At 34.4% G+C, this 27,928-nt stretch overlaps 3 protein-coding genes across 3 annotated transcripts; 2 read left to right on the top strand and 1 right to left on the bottom strand.

Moving 5' to 3' along the window:
* Positions 1–526: 526 nt before the first annotated feature.
* On the bottom strand, positions 527–2,065 carry LOC104217580 (protein TERMINAL FLOWER 1-like). Its single transcript, XM_009767866.2, has 4 exons — positions 1,868–2,065; positions 1,539–1,600; positions 822–862; positions 527–744 (listed from the first exon to the last, which is right to left on the bottom strand). The coding sequence occupies exons 1-4, from the start codon at positions 2,063–2,065 to the stop codon at positions 527–529; spliced, it is 519 nt and encodes a 172-aa protein (XP_009766168.1).
* Positions 2,066–9,363: 7,298 nt separating this feature from the next.
* Positions 9,364–11,357, top strand: LOC104220996 (uncharacterized). Its single transcript, XM_070164359.1, has 6 exons — positions 9,364–9,616; positions 9,711–9,868; positions 10,046–10,258; positions 10,512–10,613; positions 10,728–11,078; positions 11,286–11,357. Exons 1-6 carry the CDS (start codon positions 9,364–9,366, stop codon positions 11,355–11,357), a joined length of 1,149 nt encoding a protein of 382 aa, XP_070020460.1.
* Positions 11,358–16,373: 5,016 nt separating this feature from the next.
* On the top strand, positions 16,374–19,422 carry LOC104235555 (uncharacterized). The gene is made up of 6 exons (XM_070164360.1): positions 16,374–16,972; positions 17,060–17,242; positions 17,880–18,074; positions 18,162–18,473; positions 18,568–18,670; positions 18,751–19,422. Exons 1-6 carry the CDS (start codon positions 16,374–16,376, stop codon positions 19,420–19,422), a joined length of 2,064 nt encoding a protein of 687 aa, XP_070020461.1.
* Positions 19,423–27,928: the final 8,506 nt, after the last annotated feature.

Genomic DNA, 27,928 nt, shown 5'->3' on the forward strand with positions numbered 1-27,928 from the left:
AATATTATACAAAATAAAAATTAAAACTATACGTATAAGATTTATATATTTCCTACTGACATAAAAATACCTAATAGGACCAAAAACTCATGTAAGCATAGGACCTAAAGTTTATATATTAACTTGAATAGAAAATATTCTAACTATTTCATATCGCCTATAGAAATCATTACAAATAATAGCACTAAGAAAATTTAGAAAATCTGATTCTGGTAAAATCCTCATTTGGTACGTTGGAAGGATTAGAAAAAATAATCACGTATACTATGTTTGGTTAGAGGGATTAGCAAAATAATACTAAGTACTTATGCAACGTACATCTAATTGGTTGTGGAAGAAAAAATAATTTTTGCATGAGTTTCTCGATAAAAAATTAAAGTAAGTAATCTCTGCATAACAATACTTTCATTATTAATGAACGCATAATAATCCATACATCCCTAATTACCGCATAGTAACAAATTTTTCATTATCAATCACTGCTTAAATAATACACGGCAAGGAAAGATGGGTACTGAAGCAACTGTTAGCGCCTCCTGGCGGCGGTCTCTCGTTGTGCATTGAAGAAGACGGCGGCGACAGGCGGACCAAGGTCATTTACGTTGGCAAAGTTGCGAGTGTTGAAATGATCCCTTGAAGTAGGTGGGCTGACTGATTGTCTGCATTTCTGCTTAAAGAGAACAAACACAAACCTATGTATTCCAATATTAGGCCTTGGGATCTCATAGCTAACCAACTCTTTTCCTGCTCAAAATTAAAGTACATTAATTCTAGCATGTCAAACACCAGCTTAATAAAAGAAACCAAAATAGCCAATTTACCAAAGGTGGCATCTGTAGTTCCTGGAATATCAGTCACTATCCTGCAAATATGAATGTAAAGAAGTATGATTAAGAGTTATTATTCCCAATTGTGAGTGTTATGATGACCTACATTGTTAACCAGATTTAACTTATATAAACTTACGACGGCGTGAAAGGACATATATACATTTACATTCTCACTGTATCTTAACATGTTGTAGCAAATTACTAACCATATTTTTCAAGTTACGAGTCCCACTTATTATGGATAATTACCTATTTAGGTAACTAATTAATGTGATACATATTTGTCTATTGGCGAAGTATTTTACATATTGGCATTGGCAGCATGGGCAATAAGAGTGGTCATTCGTCGAAAAATTACAATATGTATATAGGTACAATATTAAGTTTTAGAGGTATATAACACATAAATTTTTTATCGGATTTTTTTTCACTTCTTTTAAATTTAAACACCCGAAGAAATTCTTAGCTTCGCCACAATCAGATTGGGAGCTTGCATATAAGAATATAATGCTTATGCTTTTCTTTCTTTAATTATGTTGAGCATACCTTTTGTGTATGTCCTTATAACGAATTTATTACTAGGTAATTGCATGACTTAATCTAATGCAAATAAAAAATACAAATCAAACAATAATTAATCTCCTTTCTTTTGGACTCATCTCTTCTAGTTATTTTTTTTCCATAGATTTTCTTGAATGTAGTACATACCAGTGAACATGTTCTCTCAGATACGGATCACTAGGGCCAGGTACATCAGGATCTGTGATGACCTACAATAAGAAGAATAATATCATGCATGATTAGTGATTTATCAAAGATGTCTATATAGCAATACAACAACAACAACATACGCAGTATAATCCCATATGTGGTGTCAGGGGACGGCAAGGTATATGCAGACGTTAACCTTATCTTGTGTGGGATAGAGAGGCTGTCTCCGAACCCTCAGCTCAAGAAAAGAATCTTCTAGACAGGTTTGAAAGATGTCTATATAGCAATGAAAAGTTAATAACCTGAAGGAAAATTAGAAAAGTTACCAATGTGAAGAAAGTTCTCATATCACCACCTTGAACTTCAACCCTAGGTCTAATAGTGACTGCAGAAGGGAAGAGCTCTTGGCCATTGCAAACTTGTTTATTGTTGTAAGTGACTGTCATTTTAACTGTGGGACTAAATGAATCAAGAACATCCCCTACTACTCTCCCTACTACTAGAGGCTCTACATTCCTTGCCATTAGAGAGAGAGAGAGAGAGAGAGATCTTTTGGATTGCAAGGAACTTAGCTTGTGAGAGATTTTGGTTGAACAGTGAAATAGAGCCTCACTTATAGTTGCTGTCTCGGAACATCTACTCAATATAGTTGCAAATAAAAAATGGGATTTTATGGAACTTCAAATAGAATATTTTTTAAAAAAAAAGTAACCCTACCCCTGAAAAATAAACTGATTTTTTTCTTTGTTAGTTTTATACAGGACATCGTAGGCAAAGAAGATTGCTCAATTTTTAACTATACTTATCTTGATCACCAAAAATACTTGCAGGAGAATGACGTTTTATGGTTTAAATACATTCGAAATTCTTCCCCGAAAATAATGAAATCTTAATACATGTACTTAATTATAAACGTTTCCTTTTCAACAACAACAACATCAACAACAACAACAACAACAAACTCGGATTAATCCCATACGTGGGGTCTGGAAAGGGTAGTGTGTACGCAGCCTTACCCCTATCCTATAAAGGCAGAGAGACTGTTTTTGATAGACCCTCGGCTAAAAAAATGGTAAAAATAAAGCAACAAGCAATAACAACAGATAACTAGTAATGGAAGCGAGTGACATAACAAAGTAATAAAAAACTAAGAATAAAAGAATACAAGAATAGTACTAGTATTACTAGTAAACTCATAACTACCTGTCAACTCACAACCTTAATTCTCGACCTCCACATCTTCCTATCGCTAGTTATGTCCGCGGTTAGGTGAAGCAGTGGCATGTCTTGTCTAATCACTTCTCCCCAATACTTCTTTGGCCTACCCCTGCCCTTACTCTAACATCTTAAAATTGCCATTTTATTTTCCTTTAAATATGCCCTAGCTTGGTACTTTCCCTACTTTCTTTTCCTTTAGGAGGGGTCATATGTACTATATATGACTTGACAAATGTAAGTACAATAAAAAGAAGACTTATAAGTTCCTTTCAGAAACTTTGTGAATGTATAACTGTCTTCTAATCATAGTAAAATTATCCTTAAGTTGACACTAAAATTTCAACTGGATACTACAAACTGGTACTAACATATCTTAGCTTTATCAAACACTTTTCTAATTAATCTTATCTTCCATATAGGAAATTAAATGTATGCTCTTAGATGTGGAGGAGTTAGTGATATGTATTTTATGCTATCATGTCAGTTCTCTTTCACACCTGACTGGTGCTCTTCGAATTGGTCCATGATTTGTTGTTCAGCTTACCTGATATGGAAAATGATATTGTATAGCTGCTCTGAAAAATAATAGCCAATTTTTTTTATATTTCTTATATATATATATATATATATATATACACACATTTCCGTATATTATATATAAAAAAATACAAATTTTATACACTTTTACGGCTTGAATATAAATATGGTGGCCGCAGGCTAAAAGTGATATTTGCCCTACATAATAAGTACTTAAATTAATCCAAGCCTTTTCCTCTCCACTATAAAATTATCAGATGAAATCCTTGAATTAGTTTTTGCATGTGGTCCCAACTAAGCAAGTTGACACACATTTATTTATTTTTTTTGCAAAAATTCAAAATATAAGTAAACATATTGCCAGGGAATCTATTGCTTTTTTCATTTAGGGTAATCCTAAGACACTAATCTTGAAATATGGGCTTATCTTTGTTAGAAACTTTCCTAAATTGTGTGTAAACAATAGGGAAAGATTATAAAGTACGTTAATTGTTTTAAGTGATATTCTGATGGAGGAGGATGGGCACACCGCTCAGAGTATATAAAGTGAACTCCACCATACTTAATTTACAGACAATTAGTGACCGTAAGATCTGAGAAGTCATTTGAGAGTATATATAAAGATGATTTGCACCCATAATTCCAATTTTGGAAATTTCTGAGGTGTTAGGATTACTATAATTAGAAACCAAAGTACTCTGTTGCAGACTAGATCTGTCAATCGTGCAGCTCGATGCAGTTCAAAATGTACAATAAACATTTTTACATTATAAGTGCAGTTTTAATATGTGATATATATAGTAGATTAACTAGCTACCGTTTTATTCGGGTTACCACTTAATGTTTATCATAGAATTTCACTTATAATTATTCTATAAGTGATTATGTAAATATTTTTTATGAAAGCCGATGCATAAAACTTAAACTCTATTGTGAGCATGTAATTTTTGCCCTACAGAAAATATTCCTACAAAATCCACAAAAAATAATTTTTCCCTAATTGTTTTTGAATTTATAGAATTTTAGGATTTTCTTTTAAATTGTTTGTTTGAATTTAGCTGCATTTTTATGCATCTTTAATATTTTAAAATTATAGAAAAATCATAAAAACTGTCACATCTTAATTTCATGCCATCTTAGGTTTAATTTGCATTTTTAAGAATTAATTTCTCTTTAATTGTTAGAATTAATACATAAAAATCAAACAAAATATTTTTTTAATTCTACATGCATTTGTTAATAGATAAATAGAATTAATTTTGCTAATTAGATCTAAGTTAGGTTTTAATTAGGATTTAATTAGTTAGAATTTGAAATCAAAGAAAAGAAAAAATGGAAAGAAAGAGTTTTATCCGAGTCTGGGCCAAAACAAATCTCAGTGGCCCAAATCCCCACTTCTATCCGCCTCAGTCCCACTCCAAATCGGTCCAGCCCTACTATTAACTCAAAACGCACTACTAAAAATTTGGTAAATTGTGGCGGTTTATTCATGGTGGTCATAAAAAACTCCCACTATACGTTTGTTTTGTGGCGTTTGAGCCAACCCCCACAAAATAATTCTTATTGTGGCGGTTTAAGTGTGGGGGTCGTAAAAGACCCCCTCTATACATTCAATTTGTGGCGTTTGTTCCGACCTCCTCAAAAAATTTCTTATTATGGCGGTTTTTTTGTGAAGGTTTTTGATAACCTCCACAAATATATCAATTCCAGGTGTTTGAGAAATTGTTATTATTAAAAAAAAATAGTTATTTTTTCCACCTTATTTCTTTAAAATTAAATCAAAATACATATTTTAGTTAAAACTTTGCGAATTAATGCAATTTACGTCAATATCTATACCTTCTAGTTTGTAATTTTTATCTCTACATTTTCTTCAACTACAAAAAGAAAGGTTTTCCATTATTTCTCTATGTCTTACTCGCTAGTTTTTCTTTGATTGTCTTTGTGAATTTCTTTAATTCATCTCTCTATATTTATCAAAAAATAACAATGACTTCTATTTCATTTCTTCCTCTTAGGTTTCTTATTTCTAGATTTATACGAAATGTCTACCCATAAATACGAAACATATATAATTGCTAACCCCGTGAGTATCGTGAATCTTTAGGTGCAAAAAAAAAAAAGAAATTTATCTAACATTGGACCACAATATTAGGTAACAAAATAATAATGCAAAATGAGCCATCACAAAAGTTGAAATGTGGCTCAACAAAAGCAAGAAATGACCGTTGATTCAATTTGGTCTCACCGTCACAAGCGATACTTGTCTCCAAAGAAAAAGACAATAATACAGAGAATTGAATGCATCAGGTATTCAGTGAATCTCACTGAACAAATATGGTCGACGAGGTCTATTATAAACGAAAAAATATGCTTTAGATTAATCATAAATAATATCTGCATTCATAAGTAACGACTATACATCCAATAAACAACAGATGCAGGAGAGACATCCAAGTGTTGTAATTATCTACACAAACATTTGATTTTTTTTATTTTGTTTGAGATAATTTAAAATTTAAAGGGATATAAATAATTGCAAGAATTAGCATGTAGATTTTCTTTATTTTTATTATAGTAGGTGTTCTATGTTCAAATAGTATTTTTAAAGGAGGGTGTGAGGCAAGCTATTTTACTACGGGACGAGGCGTAAGCCCGATACCTTTAAATTGTTTAATTTATTAATGACGCATAATAAACCAGAAAAAGGTATATTATAGTTTAAGAAATTAAAAAAAAATAAACTCATAAAAAATAAAATATCGTGTATGTTTTTACAAGTATAAATAATACAATAGTGTTAAAGTTACTGTGAGATACAACTATAACGTCTTAACTGTCAAGCAATTAAAAAATTATAATTTCTTTAAAAACGTATCAAGTTATACATTTTACCTCCCTAAAAGTAATTAATCAAGAAAATTCATAAATACTATAATTTAAAAGATTACTCGTTCATGTATATACAAAATTACTTTCAAAGAGCAAAACAATAAAAGTCTGATAATTTAAGACATGAAGACCAATGGCAATAAGATACAATTTTTACTATCTAATTTAGAAAAAATAGTCTAATGATTTTCACACTCACGATATTCTCAAATAGTAAATATGCAATTACGTGGCTCGTTATTTGAGTTATTCTCAAATAAAAGTTTAATCATAACTTTGTTAAAGAATTCATGAGCATTAATGGTGTCAATTAGAGAATTTGACACACGATTTAAGTAGGAACTACAGTCAAACTTCTCTATAACAACCTCGTTTATTCCGATATATTTTGGCTGCTATAGTGAGGTGTTGTTATAAACACATATATTATAACATAACATAAAAATCAATTCCGAAAAAACTTGACTTTTTATAGTAAATGGTTGTTATATAGAGATGATGTTATAGAGAAGTCTGATGTGTTATGCGTGTTTTGGTTGCACACTCGGATGCTTTAGAGCGTAAGCTCACATAACTAAGCTCCACACATATTCTTCGGGACTTTTTGAATTGTCACGACCCATTTCCATAATAGGTCATGATGACGCCCAACACCGTTGTCAGGCAAGCCAACGCGGAAGTATTAGTGAATTCTTATTTTACTTACCCAAAATAATTACAACATTGTTCTTAATTTGCAAGTAAAAGCATGTGATAATATGCAGCATTCAATAATAATTATACAATCCAAAAGAAACGTCTACTAATGTGTGTGTCACAAGCTGTGGGTAACTAGTAGAATATACAAAATAATATATCTATCCTACTGTCTAAAACATAATAGACAGTCTAAAGTAAGGAAGACTCCATCCAGCTGCTGATTGGCACAAGAAGGGAAAGCAGCTCACTGTGGAAGTCTCGGACTATGATCAGGGATGCGCACCAGTCTGATAGCCAGATGAACCTGTCTCAGAGCATGTACAATTAAGTACAGAAGCGTAGCATGAGTACATAAATATTATGTACCCAGTAAGTATCCCGTCTAATCTCGAAGAAGTAGAGACGAGAGGTCAACTTGATACCTACTAGGGCCAAATAATATAATATGATATTATGCCAGGTATGATGGTCACTATATATAACAGTTGAAATAAGTATTTCTAAGTCATGTCATTTTAATACCCCAGTTAATCCTTTACAATTTAAACCATGTATCAGGCAGGTCATCAATAATAAATTCACATAGATATATATCATGCGCACCTTATGCCGAGGTCGATGGCCTGATCCAACATAAAAGAAACTGTGCACTGCCAGAGGGTCGAATGGCATGAACTATAGATGTATCTATTTCTCCCAAGGCGATCGGCCCAACAGAAAAAATATCAATTATCAACAGAAAAATACAAGAAGGCACATTTATATTCAAATAAACTCATACGAGTGTTCAACACAAGAAGGCGCATTTACAGACATGACTTAAATATTATATTAAACATGTACCGGGCTCCGGAACCAAAATATGGGTCCGATACCAATGAGATCAAACATTAATCAATTTCTTGGGACCTCGGATTTCGATTCCGGGCATACGTCCAGGTCCCATATTTTACTACGGACCTACCGGAATCGTCAAAATACGGGTCCTAGTCCGTTTACCCAAAATCTTCACCGAAGTCAACAAAGATCAACTTTTTAGGCCAAAAATCATTATTTCATCAATTTTTCCACATAAAGGCTTTCCGAAAATACGTCCGGATTACGCACGCAAAGCGAGAAGAGATAAAATAAGGGTTTTAAGGCCTCAAACACGGAATCAGGTTCTAAATGAGATATTGATTGTCAAGTTCCCTAATAAAAGTAAAATGTATTTTAGTTTTGACTTCGCTAAAGATGATACCAACAACTATTACTAGGACGAATACTTAAATACTTAGCAATACATAACCCTTCACTATAGAAGTCCCTTGTCATAAGATAATAACTTAACAATCGAATGGGTAAAGTGACACCTTTCAGACGTAAGAACATGAAAAACGTACTTTATATGAAATTATAGGAAGAAATTTCTTCTCAATTTATCCTTTAATCGTAGCAAGGGATATACATGTGAATCACGTACATAGAGACTAGTTATTATAAAAGCATGAATGTTCTACGCTAAAATATTGGACAACACAAATATCCCTGAAATATTGATAGATTTTTATACCCTTGAAAATTATATTATTTCTTAAAAAGAGATTATTCCAAATTAAATAAAATGATAATATTTAAATTTTACCGTGGATACTTACAAGGAATCAAATTCTTCAATTAAAGATAAATTCAAATCGGATTTGTATCATGCTATGATTAGAAGTCGATTTAGTGTCATATACTAGCTAGTATATTTGAAGTCAAAGTCACGCTCCTTGAGATTAAGTGATCTTCACTATTATTTGATGGGAAAAATCTGTAGCTCAAAACGTGGTACTGCAGCAAATTTAGAATTCTCTTGTAATTGTAATAATGAAAATTAAATCGAGGAAAGTTAAAGAAACCACTTTACTATTTTCATTTTTAATTTCCCTCGTTTTTTAACTCAACTACTCATATAACTTCTCTTTATTCCCGCCATTGTTTCCCTCCATATTCCCACCTTTTCCTCGACCCCTCTTCTCCCATTATCTGCGTAAGAAACTTCCATTTTCAGAGCTATATATTCACCATATAGTTCCTCTTGGAGAGATGAAATTCCTGGTGAGCATTAGGTCAGTTCTCTCTTTTCTTTTTGTATTTTAATTCTTTTAAGTTTGTTCATTTTAGTTTCATCAATATGATTGTTGGACACGCATTTGTGCTTTATATTTATGATGCACATATGTAGTTTATTTCACTGCTTAGGTTTACCAAAATCATGACATTATGTAGTTCGTTGATTTTCTGTGTTCCTCTTTGCCAATAATTTGGGTTTGACTGTTTGTAGAGTATATATTATTTTGTTTTATTTTGGAGTTAAAAAAGCAGATCTTTTGGGGCTCTAGATTGGATTTGTTGGGTAGTTTGTGGACAATTTTTTGTATCATCTTTTGTCTGATGTTACTCTCTCTTCATATTTGATTCACCTCTCTCTTTTTCTTATTAATATACAGCCATGCCAAAGATTAAACGTTTTCGGAATCCACTAAAATCAGCTCGTGAACCACATGATGCTCATGGACATTCTTCATCATCAGCAACTCCAGTCCAATCACATGCTATAGAGCCCGCAACAATAGTACAAGCCCTCCCACATGTTCATGAAGTCCCGCAGCAAGAACAAGCTCCAATTCTGCCTTCTAATTCAAGTGCAGCATCTCGCCATGCAGGACGTGAATCTACAAAGTATTGGACAGTAGAGGCTAAAGGTATATGCCTTACATGTATTTGTACTTCAATTTATGAGAATCTTATTTTTTTTTTTGTTCCTTTTTGGTTGAGTAACTTGTTTTCTTGTTAAAGACTCGGAAAATTCTATCAAGCAAATTAGAGTCAAGGTCAATGAAGTTAACAACCTGACTGTTGGGGAGCGCATCATTGTGAATTTTGATGACTACAACACGCATATGGTGAAGCGCAAGGATTACTTGCTGGATATTGTGGATCGCTGGCAATTGATTGTAATTTGTTTCCGATTAGTTTTGAGAAGTGGTCAGGGCCATCGGGCATGCCTAAGAAGTACATGGAAGACTGCTTTGAAACAATATTGAAGGTACAAGTGTTATACAAATATATGTACTTATTGCACCTATATTTTTATACACATGAAAAAACTAACTTTCATTTTTTGTTTGAAGCCTCGATTTGATTTTCGGGTAAGTGAGTCCATTGCATATAGATACTGCAATGCTAGTCTTTCAAAGAAGTGGGCTACATATAGGCAGAAGTTGTGGAATGAATATTTTGACCCAGCCAAAAGCAAAAATGAAATTCTAAGTAATGTACCAGCAGGTATAAATAAAGATCAATGGGCTAGTTTTGTTGCTTACCGCCAAAAATCATCAACAATGGTAAGATTCAAATTATTTTAACAAGTTTCATCATAATTAAATGAAGATGAATTTTTTTAATTTGTATTTGTTTTGTTGATAGGAGCTTTGTAGAAGAAATAAAGAAAATCAAAAGAAGCAAAAAATGCCGCATACTGGTGGATCAAAAGCTATCTCGAGAAGATGACATGAGCTGGTATGCACATTAACTTAATAATTTTACTATTTCTCTAATTAAAATGTTTTGTAATAACTTTTTAATACTCTTTCTTAGTTTTTGGAAACTGGAAAAACTCCTAGTCGCGGAAAAATATTTATTGAAACTCATAAGAGAAGCAATGGATCGTTTGTAAATGATGCGGCAAGGATTATAGGGGTAAGCATAGCTTTGGTGCATTTTTATAACATTATTTTTATTATTTTTGTATAACATTTTGCATCTCAACTTTCACTATCTTGTACTACTAATTGATATTTTATCTGCTTGTAGGAACAAATTGAATTGAATATGACTCAATGCGATACTAATGAGTGTGAAGTTTCCCCAAATGATGTTATTGGCACGATGTTAGGGGCAGAGCACTCCGGGAGAGTACGATGTATGGGTATGAGAGTTGCTCCTTCAAACACATTCAGGAATAGCAAAGGACGACTTAGTGATCCGAGTGCTTCTTCATCTAGCTACAGTGCATCATCTGCAACATATAACCATTTTCAACAAAAGCTTATGCGTGTGGAATCCCAACTAGAAGGCACCTTAAATGCGCTGAAGGTTTACGTGATGTCAAAGGAAGGTTCGGTTCCAGAAGAATTTGCGGGTATGTTTGCTCTTCAACCACAGGTAAGGAGTAAATATAGCTTGTATTTCTTCTGTTACAACTTCTGATCAGTTCAATATATAGCATTGTACTTTTATGTGATAAAAACATGAAATCAACAAAAATTGTTAAACATAGTTTATTAGATCAAGCTCTTTTGTGGAAGAGATTCACTATGTCTAAATATTGCTCTCACAATGAACATACTGCTGATTCTTTAGTATTTTTAGATGTCCCAGTTGTTGATGTTGTCTCATCCACCATTTGTTGCACATTCTCGTCATCCTTCTTCGCAACACTAACATGATCCTCAACCAATACATCAAATGAGTTTGAAATAATGGTGTTCATTGATGTTGTAGTCTGGTTTTTAGAACCTTGAGAATTTCTATTGTTAGGTGAGTGATTTACAACTGTCCAAGCCCTATGTTCTGCTTGTGCAGATGCATGTTGCCATTAGTGATTAGGTTGTTCAACTACTGCTAATGCTTCTGACCCATTTGCACTCCCCAAAGCAGCAAAATCTTTATTTTCTTGACCCTCATCTTGCACAACATTATATGTTAAATCTGTTTGTTTTTCAGCTAGAACACCCTGTGCACCAGTAGTGTTGACAGCTACATAAGTAAGTCGATTACCAGATGCACTCAATACATTAGTAACCGCCAATGTTAAACCTGCAGTTCTTGGTTGATTTTCAGCTTTTTCAAATTGGCCTAACAACAGAAATATAAGTGTGTTCCTGATTCAATTGAGAAGCATGTCTTATATCCAAAGTTTTTCATTTTTCTTTAATAAGTAGATACTTTTTGTCTTTTTGACCAGATTCATTGACCAATATCATCTAAAGTTAGTACAATATACAGTTCAGTATCATCTAATTCTAGTAAAACTTGTTGCTAACTTTGCTAAAGATGGAGGTGGTGGCAAGGAATTTCCATCTCCTTGCAGAAGCTAAGGCTTTGATTCGAAGCTTTAGGATAAGGGCTACATTTGATTCAATCTTGTTTCCCGATCTCGTTTGGAATTAATCTATATAACTTTCTCACCAAATATCATTTTTATTGTTTCAGCCTAATGATGCAGAGAATGAACTTACTTCACCAGTTGATGTAAGAGGATCATCGGCAGATAACAACGCAAATCACTAATCAAATGCTTAATGCTTTCGTTGTGGACTATGTTTGCTTTCTAGGAATTTAAATTAGTGGTTGTCTAGACTTGTGTTTATATTGATTTAGTTAGTGCTTAATGTTTTCGTTGTGGACTACTTTTGCTTTCTAGGAATTTAAATTTGTAATGGTTGTCTAGACTTGTGTTCATTTTACTTCAGCTAATGCTTAATGTTTTTGTTGCTATCTAGACTTGTGTTTATATTGCTTAGTTTATTGTACAGTATTTCAATTTCTGACTTTTACTATTATGGATACTAGGTAGAGTGAAGGGATCGAACCCCCTTCATCGAAAAATTACACAATATAAAAGAATGAAAACGGTCTTCTTTTTGTTATATGTGCACTGTTATGAAAAAAAATCAAATGTAGTTGTGAAGGAGGTTCAAAATTACTATAGGCCTTAGGTTCAAATTCCAACTATGACGTTGTAGATTTTTTTGTATCCCGTTGTATAAATTTTTGTTCTGCTATTGTTTACAAGCTTGAACTATAGTGAAATTCTACTAATGAAATGGTTATGGAGATATTCAAAGAAGAACAGTAGCATTGGATAAAGCTGGTACAAGTGAAGTATAGGGAGCTGACATTCTGGTGCACAATCAGTAAGTTCCATGTATGGTGTAGGATCAGTAAGTGCATTAGGAATCACTGGCCTGATTTCTCAGAAACAGTACAAATAAAAAGTGGTAAATTGGGAAAAGATTAAAATTTGGCTTGACTTTGTTTGCGCACATCCCTCTAAGAAGCAGAATTCTGAGATCTTTGCTCTTACTGCAAGTCACTATTCTACAATGTAAATCTGGTTACAATTGGAGTTTAATCCTCAAACAAAGTTGTTCTGATTGAGATATCAACAATGTTGTAAAACCGTTGAAAGGAGTTTATTGCTTGGGAGCCTGTCGGGAAAGGAGGCTTTTTTCCGGTAGGTCATGCTATAAGAAATTGTCAGTGGGAAATTTAGTGTTTCAGAAGTGGCCATTGAAGTTTATACATTGCCCAAAAGCTCCACACAATGTGTTTGACTTTTCTGGATTATAGTTCTGCTACTGCAACCTCAATTTTATTCTCTTGAGGTCAATAAGTCCTAAATATGAAGCATTCCTTATTCCTTTTCTTGTGTAGATCTTGATGGTCCTTGCTCAATAGTACTTGGAATTTCAAAGTTATATGTACACATATTTGCAAAGAACTATGGTCTTTTGTGTTAGGTTATACCAGAGTTGGATACTGATTCTTTTACCTCTTGTGCGTACTCTATTTTTGGAAGAATGGACTTTTGGTTTCACATACCATCTTTTTATGATTCCTGAGTTGTATCCTTGAGTAACATTGAGTTTTAATGTGTTGATTGATGAGAATGTATAAAAACAAAGTAGTTTTCCTGGAAGTTGACCATTTTTACTCAAATGCATATCTAATTTAGGATTTCCAGACTCTGAAATATTTGTCCCTTTAGTGTCACATTGAATTGGCAAAGGGATATTCAGTTCTATGTAAAACTTTCTGCAGGGTCCTCCTGGTACCGGAAAAACACTAGTATATTGGCTCTTGCTCATGAGCTTTTAGGACCAAACTATAAAGAGGCTGTTTTGGAGCTAAATGCATCAGATGATAGGTATATTGAGCGTTTGATTCAAAGTATATGTGCCCTGGTCCGATTTGCAAGATTATTTGACCAAGAGATCCTTGGACGCCTTATGGCTGTGGTTGCAACAGAAAAGGTACTAGCAATCTTAATCCTCGACACACATGCTATTTTCTTCTAGTGTTCCCCTTGTTGATCCGAAATGGTTTCTTTTGATCCTTGTGTTAAATCAACATTTTTGTCTGTACAGTGAGTCAGGTAGCATGTTATTATACCTTAATTTGTTGCCGCACAATGAACCTCCCAGTTGCTCTGTATATTTCATGCCTTTCTTTGCTAGTTAATTTGGTTATGAGCTAACCAAGATTATGAGTTAAAGGGTAGGAACTTTAATTTTCTGTATCTTTCAGCCTCACAGGGCATTGTGAAAGTTTCATCTAATCACTTCAATATGCAGTCCATTTTATTTTTACCTAATGTTATATGAGCTTTCAATCTGCTCTCACTGTTGTTTTCTCCCTGTTGTGTCACATAAGAAATTATCACTAATGCTTTTGTGTTCAAACCGTGTACCTAACATGCGTGTGTTATCTGAACTTTCTAGGTTAACCGCGGTATTAAATCTCCAGTAGATATATCCATGGATATCACCAGATTGATTCAGACACTCAATATGTCAACAACTGCATTTAGGGATGCTGTTAAATTGACACTTGAAGCTGAACTTGCTTCAATATCATACCAGAAGATGGTTCATTGGATCTTATATTCAAAGTCCTTAAGCAACCAATAACGGCAGCATATTGGTGTGACATACCTCAAAAATTAAGTTATAAGATAATTTGATCTTAAAGGAAAAGATACAGTTTTAGTTTATCTATGAAGTACATTCCAACAATATTTATATGCACTTAATTTTCCATTCAGGTGTGATTGCAATGTCCTGGTGCCCCCTTGATAGCTCCTACTTGCTTACGTATTGTTAAATATTTAGATAGTATTCAAATTCAAATTTAAAAATCTTATCAATTAAAGTTACTATGAGACAAAATTCAACTTTAACATTTTATCTTTCAAACGATTAAAAGAACATAATATTTTTTAAAAATATTATCAAATTGCACGGTTTACCTCTCTAAAAATTAATAATCAATAAACTCCATCAATAATGTAATTCGAAATATTACTCCTCATGAGTAAATATAAAATTGCTTTCAAATAGCAAAATAATAAAAGTTTGATAATTTTGAGAGACATATAACTAAAATATGAAAAAAATGTTAGATGTTCCTAAGAGATGTAAATTTTGGCTATTCCAATGATACTCATTTTTTTATGTTCCCAATTAGTAAATATGTGATACTTTGACTCATTATTTTGAGTTATTCTCAATCTTCATATAGATGAATAAAACTTTAATCATTCATTTGTTAGAGATATTTGACAAGATTCTTCCTATGATCTTGCTAAATATATCAATAGTAATTATTTTCAAGAGCTTATATTTTTTTAAAATTTTTAGGTTATAATTTAAATCTATTATTTAATTTTAATTTTATAATTAATTATATAGACTCCTAAAATTAGTAAGAATTAAAATAAATGAATAGAGCACAAGCTATTTAGTGCCCCAAAGTTATTCTTTCTTAACCCTAAATGTTATTTTCCATTTCTAAAAGTTTACATGAAAGAAAAAACCTACGGTTTATTTTAAGCAAGGAAAGCAACAGGGAAATATCGAAATTGTTAGGTTTTCTTTGTTTGTAGTTCTGACCCTCTTTTTTCTACTGCTTGTTATCCTTTGCTATATGAACAAAATGATACATAAGGAGTCCTTTGTGGGAATTCTTCATTGGTTTTTTCTGTCCTTTGTCAGTTTCTGGAATTAACTTTGTTTGAAAGAGCATTTGAAATTGTTGGAGTAGATTGGATGGATAGTCAAATCTGAAGGTACCCGTGGACTGGAGGATTGCTTTTGGAGGTATATTCTAAAAGGGTTCATGTTAATTTATTTATCATTTTTTAATGGATAAATCATGGATTGGAAAGCCACGGAACACAAGCGAATACTGGTTTGGTTTGGATAAATTTCTTGATTTTGCGTTTAAGAATGCGGCTGTGAAAGATACAATTAGATGCCCATGTCCTAAATGTGGCTTTGGCAAGTGGCACACTAGAGAGATAGTGCAGGATCATTTGATTTGCAAGCCATTCCCTCAAAATTATGTTATTTGGAATCTTCACGGTGAGAAAAGGTAGTAGCATCTTCTGGAGATAGAGACGTTATGCAAGAGATGTTTCACTCAGAAAATCCAATAGAAATAATGCTTAATGATGCATTTGGGTACGATAGGCACCAAACGGCTGATGGAGGGATATCTCAACCATTGGACTCAAATGAAATATCAAATGAGGCGCATAGGGAGGATACTGGCGACTTTCATGATTTAATCAAAGATGGAAGTGAGACACTGCATGAAGGGAGCAAGTATACAAAGCTATAGTTTTTAATAAAATTGTATCATATAAAGGTCTATTGTGGATTAAGTGACAAGGCTATGACTATGATACTAGATTTATTGAGAGATGCATTTGAAGATGCAAAGTTACCGCCTTCCTTTTATGAGGCCAAAAAAACCATTAGCAAACTTGGCCTTGACTATATCAAGATACCTGCATGTCCAAATAATTGTATGCTATACTGGGAAGGCGATTCAGAATTGGAAGCATGTAAGCATTGTGGTACATCTAAATGGAATCCTAATAAGAAAAAAAAGCAAGTTGCAAAGGTTTTGCGTTATTTTCCACTGAAACCAAGGTTGCAACGATTATTTATGTGTGGTAAGACTGCAGAACATATGAGATGGCATGCTTCAGGCAATAATGCTGGTGGGTTGATGAGGCATCCAAGGGATGGTGAAGCATGGAAGACATTTGATCAGACTCATTCTGGATTTGTTTCGGATCCTCGAAACATTCGCTTGGGCCTTGCTAGTGATGATTTCAATCCTTTTGGAACAATGAGTACTACCTATAGTATTTGTCCAGTCTTCTTGATTCCATATAATCTTCCTCCTTGGATGTGTATGAAGCACACCTCCTTCATCTTATCAATGATTATTCCAGGCAAGCACATGCCTGGAAATAATATAGACGTGTACTTACAACCCCTCGTTAAGGAATTATGTGAGTTATAGAATGATGGAGTTGAAACGTTTGACTCATCATTGAAAGAAAATTTTAGAATGCATGCAGCTCTTATGTGGACAATCAGTGACTTTCCGGGATTAGGTATCCTATCTGGCTGGAACACTCATACTGGTTTTGCCTGCCCAACTTGTAACTTTGACACAGAACCTTATCGTCTTTGTCATAGTAAAGAGTGGTGCTTTATGGGTCATCGAAGTTTTCTGAGAAGAAATCACAGGTTTAGGTTGAATCGAGTACGCTTTAATAGAAGTACAGAGGAGCGGAATCCACCATTAAAATTATCAGGGTCTGCCATTTTGAGACAAATCGAAGAAGGTAGAGGAGCAGGGTTGAATTGTACAGGGAAAATATCTAGACGAGCAACTAAGCAATGGAACAAGAGAAGTATATTCTTTGAACTTCCTTATTGGAAATCTAACTTGTTGCGTCATAATCTAGACTTTATGCATATCGAAAAAATATATGTGATAATATCATATATACGTTGCTCCATGATAAATCAAAATCAAAAGATAATATTAATGCCCGAAAGGATCTAAGAGAAATGGGCATATGGCGTGATCTTTGACCGGATGATAGTGGGAAATATCACCTTGCTGTGTTTTCACTTATGACTGATAACAAAAGAAGCTGGACACTAAAAAGTTGTTCATTACAACTTTGAAGAATATTAAAGTACCAGATGGCTACTCAAGTAACATTTCTAGCTGTGTTGATTTGGTACAAAAAAAGATTTTTGGGTTGAAAAGCATTGATTGCCATATTATTTTAGAGCAATTGCTACCATTGGCGATCCGCAATGTGTTGCCCGACCATGTAGTTGCAGTTTTGGTGGATTTCTGCTCATTTTTCAGAGCCCTTTCTAGCAAAACCTTGAATGTTTCGGAGCTTGATAAGCTCCAAGAGCGCATTGAAAGCACACTTTTCCACCTAGAGATACTATTTCCTCTAGCATTCTTTACAGTAATGGTACATTTGTCTGTCCATCTAGCAGGGGAAGCAAAACTCGGAGGTCCAGTGCATCATCGAAACATGTATCCCGTTGAGAGGTAAAACATTGTAATTTCTAATTTGAAGATACTTGTATTCTGGTCTCTTGAAATTGTTTGTACACTTATGGCCTATTATTTTTATAGGGAATTAGGCCATTTTAAGTCCTTTGTACAGAATAAAGCACAACCAGAGGGTTCTATAGCTGAGGGTTATTTAGTTGAAGAGTCTCTTACCTTTTGTTCTCGATATATTGAGGATATTGAGACAAGATTCAATAGACCTAGGCGTGTTCGTGATGAACCAAATGTCACTGAGCCTTCTGGAACATCCTCTATATTTCCTCAATTTGGTAAACCTGCATCAGCTTCGATTATATTCCCTTTAACTGATATGCAGAAACTACAAGCTCATCGATATGTGCTTCTGAATTGTGCAATAGTCATGCCATTTGTGGAGTGAGTAACTCATATAATCTTTATATTCTTTATCATTGTAATGTTTGATCCGGCTAGTTTTGTTCTTTAACATTAATGAAGTTATTTCATATAGCGAATTTAGACAGTACATAAGGAGGAGTTCAAGAAAAAGACCTTCACCTACAGAGATAGAGAGGAAAGTTAATAAAGAGTTTGTTGATTGGTTCCAAAAGAGGGTGAGTAAGTAATCATTAGTTATTGTTTACATTTGGTTTGAATGAACTAACTTCACTAAGACAATATTTTTTTGATTTAGATTATGAATCCAGACACAATAGATACAATGTCTATTGATCTAAAGTTTCTTGCACGAGGTCCATCAGTAGTTGCAAGAAGTTTTACTACATATAACATCAATAGGTCCAAATTTCGAACTTTGGCTCGAGAAGAAGGTCTGAGAACACAGAATAGTGGAGTTTTTTTAACCTCTAAAACATCATGTGTTGCAAGTAGTATTGACGAAAATTTAAGGCAAGCAGAGTTACCATATTATGGGAAGTTAGAAGATATTCTTGAGATTAATTATTATGGTCGATTCAAGGTTGTTCTTTTCAAATGTAGATGGGCCGATACTGCTCTAGATAAAGGGTATAAAAAGGATCGTTGGAACTTAAATTGTGTTAATTTTGATAGATTGATTCATACCAGTGAACGTGAAGAAAATGAGCCTTACATCGAAGCATCTCAAGCACAAATGGTATACTATGTGGATGATGGTGCCAATAAAGGGTGGAGTGTTGCTATGCATCTAAAGCCAAGAGATCTGTATGATATGGGAGAAGAAGTAGTGGAAGATGAAGTATATGAGAATGAACCATACCAAGAGCAAGAACTCGAACAGTTTTTTGGTGATGGTGATGAGTATGTACAACTAGCTACGGATCATATAATTGATGATGTAGTAGAGACAAATGTTGCTACTAACTAGCAGCAGATACATACATGTTTGAATAGAAAATTTGTTTAATATGTTGCTTTATCTGAAGGTAATAGTATTGCATAACTAAGTAGTGTTTATTTTATTTATTTGATGTATAAGTAAGTTTAAAAATGGTATTCATATTTGGTTTGAAGGCATATTTAAAAGTGATAATCATATTTGATTCGTGTTGCTATGCTCTTATTTATGAGCGAATCCTACCTAAGACACGAAATGCAGCTTACCTCTGTTGTAGGAAAGAAAATACAGAGGCACAATTGAGAACTGCTAGCCCTCCTGGAGTTGTAGATGATCTTGTAAGCCAGTTTGAAATTAAAGCATTTGATGCATGTGCAAACCTGTACCTGGGTTTTGCTTCTTTAACTATGGCTGGGATTGATGGCTTGCAAAAAGTTTTAAGTATTCCAGAACCAGTAGGTAAGTGAAATAATCTTTTAGTATTACCTCTACTGTATCTTCTAACTATGTTTTTTCCTTTTAGGTTCTTTTCCTTATGCTATATGGTTAAGCCTGGAACACATATTATATCTGTTATGATGGTTCACTATGAGAAGCTAAACATCATGACATCTTTTTTATGTTATATATTTCTGTTATTTTATGTCAACTCAATCAAGATTTTGAAGTGTGTTGCACGCCCAATTTAGAATATCAGTAGTCTGTACCAAAGTTTGGCAATTTAAATCTACATAAAGTCCTACTACATTTTCCATTTTAAATCTTCCTATCTCTATTACTTACCTTTTGGACAATTCTGGTGCATCACTGTTGTATATTTCTTCTTCTAAATGAAAGCATATGAGATTGTAAGTAGAAACCATGTGAATCAAGATGGTACCTACTTCTACTGTCTTTGGATCTCTCCGCGATAAGTTGCAGTTACAGGTGGTGTTAGTATGAGCTACTTTCAAAGTATTGGAGTATTGACTTGCTTGCATGTTAGTTATGTATTCTCTTGTTGAATTGTTTTATCATGTTCACTGTCCCTTCTGCCCGAGAGGATTTTCCTTCTATTGCTATATGGTTACTTGCTGAACCATTGAGAAATGAAGTCTTTCTCTTGCGTTCTACTCTTTTATTTGCTCGTTAAACTTTCTTGTATTCAAGGAACAGAAGTTGCCAAAGAAAGTTTAGATATCATCATCCTGGATGACAATTTTGCTTCTGTTGTGAAAGTCTGTTTATCATGCTGACAGCTTTAGCAGGAAGTTCTCACTCTTATTATCTTAGTAAAGCCAAACTTGTCTTGCATGCTTGACTTACGGAACATGAACAATCTTTTTCTAATTTTATTTCCTTGAAGATATCCCAACAGTGGTGTTTATATATTTTGGAACCTAAAAGAAGGTGCTTAGTATTACTTTTTAATGGCGGGGAATGAACTTTCCTGCTGGGAATTTTGAATCTTCTGGAGTGACTGAAATGCTTGGGATAGGCTCTTACTTTCTGAAAAGTTCTTTATTGCTAACAAGTTCCTATCTCAGAATGCAAGTTTTGTCACGTTTAAATTTCCTTCAGCAGCTCAGAAGTCGGATCTATTTTACCTGATATATTTTGCAAACCAATTAGTATCTTTTCTAGTTGCAGTGATTGAAGTTCCAATATTTTTCAGACCAGTGCACGACAATACTTATTTTTATTGATTTTTTATCCCATCAAATACAGGTTGTCCGATGGGGCAGATCCGTATATGCTAACATCCAGAAATTCATCCAGTTTCAGCTAACTGTTAACGTTGCTGCTCTTATAATTAATGTTGTTGCTGCAGTTTCTGCTGGTGATGTCCCATTGAATGCTATTCAGGTTTAGTTTCACTGCTCTCTTATCATTGATCAGTGTGATTAGTGGATGTACTCTTTATGTGTTCGACCTCTATGTTCTGATGTTAATCATTTAGGTTTTGTCGTTCACCTGTGCAGCTACTTTGGGTAAATCTTATTATGGTCACCTTGGGTGTGCTTGCACTAGCCACAGAACCACCAACTGATCATCTAATACGTCGAGCTCCTGTTGGTCGAAGGTTAGTTTGTAGATCAATCTCTGAAAAAAAGAAGCTTGTTTCAACATTTTAATGGCAAAGATATTGTTTGTTTCGTCAAGTAACATTAGCTTGGCTGCACTACCATTTCTGTGTATTTGTAGTTTGACAGATGGGGTTGGCTTTTAGAGATAACTAATCCATCATGTGGCTGTGCAGTTGATTTCTTATAAGGAAGTATTATTGCTCTGTTAGATTTTTTTTCTTTCATGTCATTTTGCATAATGTGTAGGAAGTGAACTTGTTTTGAAGCCGTGAGATACTTTTATAAGACATCTACCCCTATTATAGCCGCACATTATTCTTTCAGTTGGAGAGTCCGAGCAACATAGCCGCACATTATTCTTTTAGTTGGTTTGAACATTCTCACTACATTCTTAATGTTAACGTGATTATACCGTAAGCTGGATTCTATACGTTTCTGACTCTTTCCACTTATGTTACTAGATTATAGAGACTTCCATATTGCCTCAATATCTTCTGCCATTCATTTTCATGCTTCGGTACTGATGTGCATCCTACTTGTATTAATAACATTTAGTGGTGGAATATGTTCTGTTGCAGCTCTAGCCAATGATTCCCCAAATGTATCAACTTATTTTCAGCTTCTTTCTGTATTGCTAACCTATGTCCTCATAGTTATAATGTTCCTCGTGCGCAGCATCAATTGATTTTTTTGTTTAATTCTATCTTAGGGGACCTCTCGTCACCAATATAATGTGGAGAAACCTATTAATACAGGTAAAAATAATTTGATGGCTGATGTTCCAAAGTGAGAAATATTCATTTTACATTAGTTTTCGAGGTTGATATCTCCTGCTTGAACATCTGCAGGCTCTGTATCAAGTTACAGTCCTCCTAATCCTCAATTTCCGAGGTGAACAAATTCTTCATTTGGAGCATGATACGAGGGAGCATGCTGTTAAAGTGAAGAATACCTTGATTTTCAATGCTTTTGTCCTGTGTCAGGTAAGAATAGTTGATAAAGAAACATGCTATGATTGGCTTTTGCACTCCCCATAGTATATTTTTCCTTTCTTACATAAGAAAGATATCTTGTTTGTACCTAGTGCTAATTCAAGCACTTCCTCTCCCCTAGGAATTTTGTCTTAGTTACATTTTTGGATTGTAGAAATTGTCCATTTTCCTTGAATCAGCAGATCTAAATGTCTAATACGTTTAATACCATAAATTTTTTAGCCGCCTCGCTTCTCCACCTTGTTATTTTTCCTTTATTGGCCATAAAAAAGTCAAAGCATCCATGTGTTTTCTCAACAAATATTAAACAATTCATAGTTTCAAATCTTCCCTTAATCGTGCCATCAAGGGTGGACAACCCAATTCGGATGGAGGCGGTAGTAATCTCTGCATTCTTTTAGGATCTTGGTTGTGTTTTTGGAAATGATTCTCAAATTAAATATGAGGCAGCTTTTTCTCTTGAGCTCCTTCAATTTCCCTGTGTTCCTAACCTTTTCCTCATTTTTGGTTTTGTTCGGGCAATGGGGGCAAAAAGTCTGAAACTGAAATTTCATACTGTTGTTTGCAATGAGCCACATTAGCTTTAGATATTTGCCTGTCTACTGAGATTTAATCGCTGAATCCACTGCTAAATGCTAATTACTCGAAACTGCAGGTTTTCAATGAATTCAATGCTCGGAAGCCAGATGAGATAAATGTATTCAGAGGAGTCCACAAAAACTGTCTGTTGAGCTTTTAAATGTTCTAGCTTTTGTCGTTGAAGTAGTTTTAAATTTGAGTTGTTGCTCTGTTTTGGATTGAGACACTTTATGGGGAATGTAAGAATACTCTTTCCTTGATTATTCCATATTGAATTTCTTTTGAATTTGAGACAGATTTCTTTCCTAGAGCCTACATCAAGGAAGATGAAAGTGTAGGATTTGCCATGATAGTGATGAAGATTCAAACATGGAGATTCCCTACTCTTACCGTGGAACCCTCAAGGTTTATTAAGCTAGCTGTTTTACTCATTTGAAGTCCATGGATGCAGAGCAACATAGAGAATATGGTCACAAGATAGGTGAATTTCTTAGCAGATTATTACAAGAACAATGAGAACTCACTGTTTTCAGTCAAGTTCAGGTTTTTACAACAACCTATCAATTTCCTTTTGTATCCTTACCATGCACTTGCCAAGAATTAGTTGCCTGTAGAAAGTTTAGCCCTTGCATGACAGTGTTATTTTGGCAGAGTTTGTGGAGACTTAGCTAGAAAAAAGTGCTCCATTATAATTGCGAATGAAATTAGTAAAGCTCAATCTTTTAATGGATACATTTTTACTATCCTAGCTGGTTGGTGATTATTTCATATATCATTGCTCATGATAAAAATTTATTTAGTTGCATGAGGATTTGAATTTGTAATATTTGTCACTATGGTTATTTTTTTATGAAATTTGATTTATGTTGTAACTTATTGGATAGAATTGTTTCTTTAATCCTACAAATAAAAATATTCAAATAGAAAAGAGTTTTCAACAACAAAATATTGTGGCGGAAATAAACTGCCACTATTTTTTTAAAAAAACAGTAATATTATATTGTAGAGGTTATAAACCCCACATAATGTTTTTTTAAAAAAATATTTGAATCATATTTTGGGGGTTTATAAACCCCCCACAATATCTTTTTTGAACCATTATGATCATATTGAGGGGTTTATAAACCCTCACAGTATTTTTTTTTGACACATCAAAATCATATTGCGAGGGTTTTAAACTAGCACTAATTATCTTTCAAAACCCCTTCATTACTTTTTCTTAAAAAAATATTTAAATCATTTTTAGGGGTTTTTAAACCCCCACAATATCTTTTTTGAACCACTATGATCATATAGAGGGGGTTTATGAACCCTCGCAATATTTTTTCTTTGGCACATCAAAATCATATTGCGGGGGTTTTAAACTAACATTAATTATCTTTCAAACCCCCCACAAATTAAAAATTCATTTTGTGGCGGTTGTCATGGAGGTTTTAAAAATCCGCCGCAATAATGCTCGTGGCAAAGGTAACTGTGGCACTTCTAGAAACCGCCACAATTCTTTTTGTGGGAGTCAAAAACCGTCACAATTTGACCAAAAAACTGCCACAAAGTAACTGTTTTCTTGTAGTGACAATACCATTTTGACGACCAATGATCTCCATTGTTGATCATATATGATCTAACGGTTCGGAACTCCTCAACTCTCCCACATAAAAATGTCCGAACACCCCCCCCCCAAACCCCCAAAACCCTTCATAGACCCCTCTTTCTTACCTCTCTTCGTTTCCGTCGCCGAAAATCGCCATACGACGGCGACACCGCTCCAAATAACCCCAAAACTTCACCCTACAATCCCTATATTCTCCTCTTTCCAAACATCCTAGCCTCATTCCCCAATCCTCACTAGAACTCCCTAAATTTTAAACCTCAGAAACCCTAGAAACCCAAATTTTTCCTTTTCTGATTTCTTTGACAAATTCACATGTTTTGACCTAAAACTTACATTGGTCAATTGTTCTTACCAAGAACAATTGATTAATGTTGGTTTTGGTTCATTTCAAAGCCACCAGAATCCGTTCGAGTTTTGTTGGTCGACCCGTTTCTTTTTCCAATTCGGCAGGTATAACTCTCATCATTGTTTCTCTTTAATTTCAGTTTTTTTCTTCATATTCACCCCCCTCTTCTCTTTCATTTTTGATTCTAGTTCTTGTTTTCTTTTTCTTATTTTAGTTTGAGAATTAGGTGTTTAAATTACTTTGCATTACCTCTTACAACAGATTCTATTATTTAAATAATCAATTTGATTTAGGATTAGCATGTGCCTATTTAATAGTTCAATTGCTAATTGGTTAAAGCTGCCTATTGTTTGAAATCGGCCATTCTCTGGGTTTTTGAATGATCACCTTGAGGTTAATTTTAGCCCAGTTTGCTTCAGTCAATGGCCAATAAAGAGGGAATACGGTAAGGGAGTTTAAAATATAGTGGAACACGGAAATTAGGGGTGAAAAGGGTAATAACAAAAGTTTAAGGTGACTAAAAGGCATTGGAAATTAGGGAATCTTAGAATATCATACCTCTTACTCATCCCACTTTTGAGTTGTTGCATGATACTCCTGCAAGGAATACGAACCAGAGGCGGCTGAACCAGAGGCGGCTGCGAACAGAGTGTTCATTTGAGAAAATTATTGAGAGACGGGAGGATTAGGTGCTAGATTTCACTTCAAAAAATTATAATCAAGTTGCAAAAGAAAATGTTGTTGTATTGGATACAAAGAAGCATAAAAGGATAAGAAAGTTTAAGGAGAAAAAATGGGAAAAAGATGTAGAAGATGTATTTGAGGATATACTATCCGATTCTGTGAAGCACAAAAAAGGAGAAAGGTTGATGAGGCTAGAGAACAAACAGCGAATCTTAAGGTATTGTATGTTTGTTTTACAATTTGATTAAATATGTAATGATCCGACTGGTCGTTTTAAGAATTTACGCCCTGACCCCCTATTAACTGCTTTCCCCGTATTTCTTTCTGCTATTTTGATTTTCCGGGATGTTTGGTTTTGATTTTCAGAGTGTTTTGGAACACTTAGTCCCTAAAAAAGAGCTTAAGCTTTAGAACTTAGACCATAGTCGGAGCAGTGTGAAGACGGCCTCAGAACGGAGTTCCGTTAGCTCCGTTGGGTGATTTTGGGCTTAGGGGCGTGTTCGGATTGTGATTTGGAGGTCCGTAGCTTATTTAGGCCTGAAATGCCGAAAATTAAATTTTGGAAGTTTCCGTTTCGATAGTGAGATTTTGATATCTGGGTCGGAATGGAATTCCGAAAGTTTAAATAACTCCGTAGTGTTGAATGTGACGTGCTTGCAAAATTTCAGGTCATTCGGACGAAGTTTGATAGACTTTTTGATCGAAAGCGTAATTTGAGAGTTTTTGGAGTTCTTAGGCTTGAATCTGATGTTAATTTGGTGTTTTGATGTTGTTTTGAGCTTTTCGAAGGTTGGAACAAGTTTGAATGATGTTTTAGGATTGGTTGGCATGTTTGGTTGAGGTCCCGCAGGCCTCGGGTGTGTTTCGGATGCTCAACGGGTCATTTTTGGACTTAGAGAATTTGTAGAAAATTGCAACAGGTCAGTTGGTTTCCTTCTTCGCGTTCGCGAGTGGGGTATCACATTCTTGTAGGAGGGGGAAGATGGTCAACGCGTTCGCAACAGGGACATCGCGTTCGCGATGAAGGAAAACTGGACCAAGCGAAGTTGTGCTTCGTGAATGCAAGGGTCCTTCCGCATTCGCGAAGAAGGATTTATCTGGGTAGAATATAAAATTTCAAAGTTGAGGGTTAAGCCATTTTTATCAAAACTAGAGCTTGGGAGCTCGGATTTGAACAAGATTTTGAGGGATTTTCAGAGATATTGATTGGTTAATGATTTTTAACTCCTTTTTGCTTATAACCCATTAATCTAAACGTGAATTCATCATCTAATTTCGGATTTGGGGTGAGAAATTGGGGGAAAATTTGAAAAAGTTCTTAGACCTAATTTTCGAGTTTTGATTAGGGATTTGACATCGGATTTGGATAACTTTGATATGGTTAGACTCATGAGTGAATGGGGGTTCATAATACGTAACTTTTACCCAATTCCGAGACATGGGCCCGGGGGGCATTTTGGCCATGTTTCCTAATTTCGCATATTAGCTTTGAATTAATTAGTGGAATCAGTTGCTTGAAGTTATATTTACATTATGCAATTGATTTGAATAGATTTGGGCCATTTGAAGTCGAGTACTCATGGCAAGAGCATGGTTTCGGGTTAATTTTTGAGCCGGTTCGAGGTAAGTGGCTTGCCTAACCTTGTGTGGAGGAACTCCCCTTAGAATTTGGTATTGTTGATATTTGAAATGTCTTGTACGTGAGGTGACGAGTGCATACTTGTGCTAATTGTTGAAAATCATGTTTTCATTAAGTAGCTATAATTGTGTTTCCTTTCCTGTTTATATTGCTTGCAATTTAAGCCTGTTGTTAGCTTATGGAAGCATGTCTAATTGACTTAATTTCTTTACTTGTTCCAAATTCCTTATTTGGATTATATGTAGCATGCTAGGTTAGAAATACCTGTTTTGCCTTGGTATGAAATTTGAATTGAATTGAGTATTCTTCGTGTTGCTGCTGTGTGTTTACTTTGGGAAATATCACCGTGCCTATTTACTTTGGGACTACGGATTTGTATTCCAGGAGATCCCCTGCACATATATATTGATTTGGACTGTAGTGCGGGATATCAGGAGATCCGCAGCACGTATATTGAGGATACTAAGAGATCCTCGGGATACCGAGAGATCCCCAACGCATATATTGCGGATACTAAGAGATCCTCGGGATATCGAGAGATCCCCAGCGCATATATTGAGGATACTAAGAGATCCTCGGGATACTGAGAGATCCCCGGTTGTTATCTCTGAGATGAGT

Source organism: Nicotiana sylvestris, chromosome 12 (genome assembly GCF_000393655.2).
Source record: "Nicotiana sylvestris chromosome 12, ASM39365v2, whole genome shotgun sequence".
NCBI lineage: Eukaryota > Viridiplantae > Streptophyta > Magnoliopsida > Solanales > Solanaceae > Nicotiana > Nicotiana sylvestris.

What these genes read in the sequence shown, in the direction of transcription:
- LOC104235555 (XM_070164360.1), top strand. Translation starts at nt 16,374, where the DNA reads ATGACTATGATACTAGATTTATTGAGAGATGCATTTGAAGATGCAAAG. An exon ending in AACATGTATCCCGTTGAGAG is followed by an intron (nt 18,075 to 18,161) that starts GTAAAACATTGT and finishes TTATTTTTATAG; the next exon opens with GGAATTAGGCCATTTTAAGT. An exon ending in TTGATTGGTTCCAAAAGAGG is followed by an intron (nt 18,671 to 18,750) that starts GTGAGTAAGTAA and finishes TTTTTGATTTAG; the next exon opens with ATTATGAATCCAGACACAAT.
- LOC104217580 (XM_009767866.2), bottom strand. Translation starts at nt 2,065, where the DNA reads ATGGCAAGGAATGTAGAGCCTCTAGTAGTAGGGAGAGTAGTAGGGGAT. An exon ending in TGAGAACTTTCTTCACATTG is followed by an intron (nt 1,601 to 1,867) that starts GTAACTTTTCTA and finishes TTCTTATTGTAG; the next exon opens with GTCATCACAGATCCTGATGT. An exon ending in AACTACAGATGCCACCTTTG is followed by an intron (nt 745 to 821) that starts GTAAATTGGCTA and finishes AATTTTGAGCAG; the next exon opens with GAAAAGAGTTGGTTAGCTAT.
- LOC104220996 (XM_070164359.1), top strand. Translation starts at nt 9,364, where the DNA reads ATGCCAAAGATTAAACGTTTTCGGAATCCACTAAAATCAGCTCGTGAA. An exon ending in TTGGACAGTAGAGGCTAAAG is followed by an intron (nt 9,617 to 9,710) that starts GTATATGCCTTA and finishes TTCTTGTTAAAG; the next exon opens with ACTCGGAAAATTCTATCAAG. An exon ending in TGGATCGCTGGCAATTGATT is followed by an intron (nt 9,869 to 10,045) that starts GTAATTTGTTTC and finishes TTTTGTTTGAAG; the next exon opens with CCTCGATTTGATTTTCGGGT.